The sequence below is a fragment of the Arachis duranensis genome, chromosome 9, assembly GCF_000817695.3.
Source record: "Arachis duranensis cultivar V14167 chromosome 9, aradu.V14167.gnm2.J7QH, whole genome shotgun sequence".
Lineage (NCBI taxonomy): Eukaryota > Viridiplantae > Streptophyta > Magnoliopsida > Fabales > Fabaceae > Arachis > Arachis duranensis.
This window is the reverse complement of record NC_029780.3, coordinates 35,509,275-35,515,944: the sequence shown is the minus strand read 5'-3', so window position 1 is coordinate 35,515,944 and position 6,670 is coordinate 35,509,275. Positions and strand designations below refer to the sequence as shown.

The 6,670-nt window shown below is 34.0% G+C and overlaps 1 protein-coding gene across 10 annotated transcripts; it reads left to right on the top strand.

Moving 5' to 3' along the window:
- Positions 1–2,008: 2,008 nt before the first annotated feature.
- LOC107465423 (uncharacterized) lies at positions 2,009–6,451 on the top strand. Of its 10 annotated transcripts, none has more exons than XR_008002397.1 (6): positions 2,009–2,514; positions 2,665–2,811; positions 4,264–4,328; positions 4,549–4,830; positions 4,961–5,078; positions 5,579–5,789. XR_008002397.1 is itself a non-coding variant. In XM_052253682.1 (6 exons), exons 1-6 carry the CDS (start codon positions 2,951–2,953, stop codon positions 5,941–5,943), a joined length of 651 nt encoding a protein of 216 aa, XP_052109642.1. In that variant the 5' UTR covers positions 2,819–2,950; the 3' UTR covers positions 5,944–6,451. The 10 variants fall into 10 exon arrangements, 3 of the variants coding, with proteins under 3 accessions (XP_052109642.1, XP_052109641.1, XP_052109640.1); XR_008002394.1 differs by having other exon boundaries at positions 4,246–4,328; XR_008002393.1 differs by having other exon boundaries at positions 4,246–4,377.
- The last annotated feature ends 219 nt before the right edge of the window (positions 6,452–6,670 follow it).

The window sequence follows — 6,670 nt, the reverse complement described above, 5'->3', positions numbered from 1 at the left end:
CAATGAGTTTGATAACTCAAGAGTCAGCAATTAATCAACCACAGCCAAGAATGTAAAAAGCTAAATTAAAATTATAAATATCTGAAATACCTTAAATTCATTCAAAGCAGTAAAATCTAACATGAAAAATATTCATAAGCCAATTGGGCAACAGGAAAATCCAAATTATTTATATCAATAAAAAAAAGCAATCATCAATCTGAAATATCTCAAATAACATTAATTAAGAAAATCAGTCTAAACATGGAACATTGAAAATAAATAAAAATAAAGAACTTGGGATTGAGAGTCACTCCTAAAACTAAGAGAAGTCCTAATCCTAAGAGAGAGAGAGAGGAGAGAACCTCTCTCTCTAAAACTACATCTAAAACATAAAAAGTGAATTATGAGTACATGATAATGAATGGATGCATTCTCCCATTTTATAACCTCTAATCTGTGTTCTCTGGGCCGAAAACTGGGTCAGAAACAGCCCAGAAGTCACTTACAGCGCTTTTTGGTCCGTACAGGTCGCGGAAGAGTGACGCGGTCGCGTCGTCCACGCGGCCGCGCGGGTTGCGCTCCTGCCAGGTCACGCGTCCGCGTTATATATCAAATCGAAGCCCCGGACGTTAGCTTTCCAACGCAACTAGAACCGCGTCGTTTGGACCTCTGTAGCTAAAGTTATCGCTGTTTGAGTGCGAAGAGGTCAGGCTGGACAGCTTAGCAGTTTCTCCAACTTCTTGTATTCCTTCCACTTTTGCATGCTTCCTGTCCATCCTCTGAGCCATTCCTGCCTTGTAATCTCTGAAAACACTTACCACACATATCAAGGCATCTAATGGTAATAAGAGAGGATTAATAATAAGCAAATATAAGTCCAAAGAAACATGTTTTCAATCAAAGCACATAATTAGGAAGGCAAATGTAAAACCATACAAATAGTATACATAAATGGGTAAAGAGTTGATAAAAATCACTCAATTGAGAACAAAATAAACCATGAAATATGGGTTTATCATACATACACAAGTTAAATGGAGTCTTACTTACCATTAAAGTACTCTTATTTTATTAATATCTAGCATATGTTTTTTTGGGTTTCTTATTAATTTAAAAATAATTTAAATATACAATAAATTCAAAAAATATTGCATTTTGATTTGAGTATCAGAAGAAATATCTGGTGCACTAATAATATTTTTACAATTATCGCTCCATTTTGTTGGCATTAAAGCCTCCTATATTAATCTCAATCTCGATCCTTTTTATATGTCAAACTCTCAAATACTATTATGTTAAATTTAATCTTAGGTGTTGGTGAATTGCCTTAGTTATCATTGAATGTTAATGAGTAACTTTTAGATTTGATAAAAAATTTAATAAAAAAATAAAATTAAAAATATTGTCTACAAAGTGAGTCACTGGTAATGTTTTTTTATAGGATAAAGAAACTTCTTAAATCACGCACTACAATAAAAAAGATTTTTCGGCACACTTTTTTTTGTCACGCTTTTAAAGCGTGCTCAAAAGTAGTCTATAATTATACTTTGACGAGGGTTACCACTAATTTGTGATTTGGTTACAAACGTGGCCATAGAAAAAAATCAGCACGTTTTTACGAGGGTACTTACTTACTTGAAATTTGGCCACATTTTTTTACTGCCATGTTTAAAAAGCGTCGCGATAGAGGAAAATGGACACGCTTTTACGAAAATGCCCATTGATTAAAAATTTGACCACCCTTTTTTGTCACACTTAAAAAGCATGGCCATAAAGAGAAACCGACACGCTTGTAAAGCGTGACTAGTTTGTGTTGCAATAGTCACCTTTTTAAAGCGTGCCCATATTCTATATATTTTGGCATCCCACAAAAAAACGTACGATAGAATTCCCTCCCCAAAATTTACTTTCCCACCCAATTTTTTCCCACACTTATAAACATTTTTTTTCCCTTAGTTTTCAATTTTAACCCAAACAACATCACACACTAGTTTTAACCTAAAAGTGACCCAGTCACAAAAGAGAAACCCTAAAAGTTACCCGCTTCGTCATCATCCTCAAACAACATCTCCATCTTCATCGTTCATCGTTCATCACTCATGCCTTTCCTCTAACCCAATGACCTTCGTCCTCATGCCTTCATCGTCCGAGACCGTTCATCGCCTTCATCGCCTTCATCCTCATCTGTCGAACCCTAAATCTAAAATCACCCTCCCCTCACTAGAACCCTAACTCTCTAAGTCTCTTCTCTCGCTCTCTTATCTGTCTTTTAGTTTTCTCTTTCGTCACTCTCTTCTCTCCCTCGCACACGCCAGAACCGCCGTCGCACAGAATTCCCTTCGCACACGCCATCGCAGACTCGCACGTCTCGCGGTCTCGGTCCAAGGCATGTTCTCCTCGCATATCGTCTCTGTCCCATGAACGTCTGCGTCCTACTCTCCCGTCCTGTGAGCGTCGCTGTCCTCCCCGTCCCGTGAACGTTGCTGTCCTTCCCCTCCCGTGAACGCCGCTGTCGTTCTTCCTGATTCCTGGGTTTGTGAAATTCTCCTTTTAACTACTCTGTTTTTTAAATCTTCTAGATCTCTCTTCTCTCTGTTAATCTTCTATTTGTTCTGGTTCTATTATTAAATTGGTTTTGCTGTGTTTAATTTGCTATTAATCTTCTATTTGTTCCCCAACTAGTCGCTTATCCCTTGCGCCGTTGGCTTCGGTGGCACCATTTTGCTGTGCGTAGCTTTGGCCTACTTCATCTCCGACCGCTGTTGGACGAAGAAGAAACCGATTATGAAGAAAAACAGAGGAGTGGTTGCTCTTCAAATTATCCAAGAAGTACAAATCCTACTATTTTTTAGGGTTTTAATTTATCATATTCATATTTGAAGTCTGAATGAATAAAATTTTTAGATAAATTCATAGTTTGTGACAAATTACACTACAAGAAAAAAGCCCTGTCTTCAGTGGGATCTGCATGGAAAACTATCAAGTTACTACTGGTATATGAATTGTACTGATTTCTTATATTGGAGTATATGAAATTTATTTCAACTTGGATAATGAGATTCATTAACTGGTATTCTTTTAATTTGGATGATCATTGAAAGTACAAAACAGAGAAAGAATAGGACTCAAGAACTTGTGCAGGAAACAGAGTTTTCAACCTTAGCATGATCGGGTTTGAGTGGTCATTTTTAAATAGGAGTCTAGATTTTCAGTGGTCATTTTTAAATTGGAGTCTAGATTGAGTGTTCAGTCTTACAACAACATTGGAAAACTCTAACTGCAAAATACTAAAGTTGAGATAGCTGAGTTGTTCCGTAGGTCATGGATTGAGGACAGGCATTTCTTACAATTGAAAAGTTTGTTATTAATTGAAAGGTTTGTGTGATTATTAAGTTTATGAAACATTTATTACATGCTTTTTGAAATATATTCTTGTAGAAGTTTACGAGGGTTGTCTTAGAAATTTGCATCTTGCTGTATCTATCCCTCTGAACTCTGATCATGCTTGATAGAATTATAAACAGCCTTATGTCGAATTACTGATGAAGTGAACTAGTTACTTTATTAATTAGCATTGGCTGGGGAAAAGAAAAACCAAAATATACTCAACATGATCTAATATGAGGCACATTCAAGCTACTATTCACAGAAATTTTTAAACTTCTTTAAAGTAATAAATACATTGAAACTTTAAGTTTTATAAATTTTGTATTGTCTCATTTGTAAATAGATATCTCTCTAGTTCCGAAGAAGATCCTGCAGAGACTTTTTCCTCTTGAACAACTCAAAGACCTACTCTTTTCTATGAAACTATGATGCAGAGAGAGATTGAGAAGAGAAATTGAATCTGATATTTTGTATTGTTGTTCTAAATTGTTAGTTGTACAATTTGATAGTTCAGATATTAGCTAATGGCAGTAGCTTGTGGATTGAGTAAACCATATTTGGACGATTCTGTTCTGGCAGTTATAACATAATTTTATTTTTCTGATTCTGTTAAGCTAATACTAGATATCAAATTGTAGTTTCCTATACCAATTGTATTAGATACTAGATAGTAACACTTTACTGATTAATTAGAAATCAATTATGTTATTATTTATAAAACAATAACATGCATGAGTATTAATTCAGCTTGCTAGCATTATTAGAAGAAATATATGCTTTTATACATTTGTTTGTTCTAGACAGAGATTTATTATTCCATCTTATTTTTATATCATAAGTTTCATACAAATTGAGATTCTTTATTTGTCATGCAAGTTTTGCCACCATCAACAGGGCCAACATTTCCTTCATTTGGAACGTTGAAGCATCTGGAGCTTGGCTTAGTTGCTGGTGAAATTGTTAGTCATACTTCTCAAGTCACCAATTCTCAAGACTTTAATTTTAAAGGTTGATAATTATTTTAATTAAAATTAGAGACACTATTCTATACTCATATAAGTATCACAATGATTATGCAGCCCCTAAATAATAGATTTTATCAATTTGAGAAAATGTTTGGTTTATCAATTTTACTTTGATTCTCATCTGGACTTTGTTTAATGATTGATCATCATCAAGGACTAAAATCTAAATTTGACCAAGAGCCTTTTAGCTCTGCTGATGTGCCTGAGTGTTTGCAAAATACCTTGGAGGTTGTGAAATTTGGAGAAGTACATGGACTTGAGCATGAATTGTGGTTAGCTAAATTTGTGATGGAAAATGGTTTGGTCCTGAAGAGGATGAGTTTCTTTGTTCCTTCCTGGTTAGGCAATTTTAATGCCATTGAAGAATTTAAAGAGAAGCAATTATCTTTCAAGAAACCTTTTAGTTTTGCTTTTGTTGAATTCTCATATCCTCAAGGTTAGATACGTTTGTAATTATATTTTGGTTTAGTTTTTAAAGTAAGGTACCTTTTTTTATTAATTTAATTATGATTATTTTGATTTGAATCTCGATGCTGTGAATCTGAATTTTTCCTTTTCATTTGTAGAATATTACAAGGTTGCCGTTAGTACTACAATCGGAATTACGGTAATGGGATTTATTGGCTTCTTCGTCAAGCTCATCTTCATTCCCATTAACACAACATCATTGTCAGATCTGGTTAGGTATATGATTTCTAATTGTTTATTTTTCAAAAATTTGTGAAATTTTTAAAAAATTGTTGTGTTTATAGCTTAGCTTGATGTGTTGTTCGAGTGTAGTGCAGCAATTTGCTATGAAACTATGAATAAGGAGTTTAAAAGGGGAAAATTGTATTGTTTTATTGTATTCAAAATGTGGTTAGTTTTGTGCTTTCTTACTGTTACTTGAGATTAGGGTTTGAAATTATGCAAATTTACTTTAGATGAAGTTCTTTCATACAGTTACTGTTCTGTGCATAGTTCATTATTGAGAGGGGGTGGTAGATTTACAAATCAATTTTCTTCTTTCTAGATACTAGAGAGGGAGCAACATCTTTTGATTATACTAGTGAACTTTATTGTAACTTGTATGTTCTTCACTTTTTTGTGTTGCTTTTACTTATGCTGAAATTAATAGAATAGGTCTATAATTACTACATATAGTGTCAACTTATGTTCTAAACAATTTTTGATGATATCTGCAGGATGAAGAGAGCCACAATCACACACAGTTTTAAAGCAAATGGTAGTAGGAGTTCTTCCCCCATCAACTTTTTGTTAATCATAGTTCTGCTGTATATCACTTTTTGTTTTTCCATCCTTCATATCTTTGGGAGCATTACAGTTTTAATTTAAATTATTATTATAGCATGTAAATAATGCATGTAAATCAATATAAAGTCAATTCTTATGCCTTCTAATTTTCTCTTTTTAATTATTATTATAGAATTGTAATTTTTTAATTATTATTATGCATTCTAATTTTCTCCTTTTTCTTTTAATTGACAAAGGAATAGGCTACGCTTTCAAACCGTGGCAAAAGGTTTTAGTGGAAAAGCTACGCTTTTAAAAGTGTGGCTGTATGGCTCTATCGGCACGCTTTCAAAGCGTAGCCAAAACCAACTTTCTTGGCACGTTTCAAAAGCGTGGTGATATATGAACTTTCGGTAAGTTTTTAAAGCGTACCTATAAGATTAAGCGTGGCAAGAGTTGAAAGTGTGCCAAAAAAGAAAGCGTGCCAATAGATCCGCAAAAGCGTGGCGATAGAGCAATTGGCATGCTGGCGGATGTGATCTTTTCAAAAGCGTGCCGATAACTCAAAAAACGTGACGAAAAGATATCGGCACGTTTTTTTCACTTTTCGGCACGTTTTTAAAGCGTGGCAAAAAGCTTATTTTATTGTAACGACGAATCCATCCAATAAAAGACAAAGCTTAGTATAAGTGATGGGTGGCAATGAACCCCAACTGCAATAATAATTTTACATGTCTCCCTAATTAAAAATTAATGGCATCTCTTTAGACTTCACTCATGTCATACGAAGATTTTCTTTTCCCAACATTTAGAGGAAAAAGAAATGTTTGAGTTTAGCCATTTAGGAGCTTTCTATTTATTCGAACTCAATATTTGAAACTACTTTTCTTCTACTCTCATCTTTTGCATAGACACACTAATACTTCGCTTCTCGTTTCTCGCATAGACATAAGAACATTGTTCTACCCTCGTCTCTCGGTTTCTTTTTTTTTTTTTGAGTTTATTTCTATAATTATTTTATGTATTCATTCACCTAATTTATA

Coding starts and splice junctions, on each gene's coding strand:
- LOC107465423 (XM_052253680.1), top strand. CDS start 2,951: ATGGAAAACTATCAAGTTACTACTG. Junction 4,831..4,960: donor TGAATTCTCATATCCTCAAG/GTTAGATACGTT, acceptor TTTCATTTGTAG/AATATTACAAGGTTGCCGTT. Junction 5,079..5,578: donor TCATTGTCAGATCTGGTTAG/GTATATGATTTC, acceptor TGATATCTGCAG/GATGAAGAGAGCCACAATCA.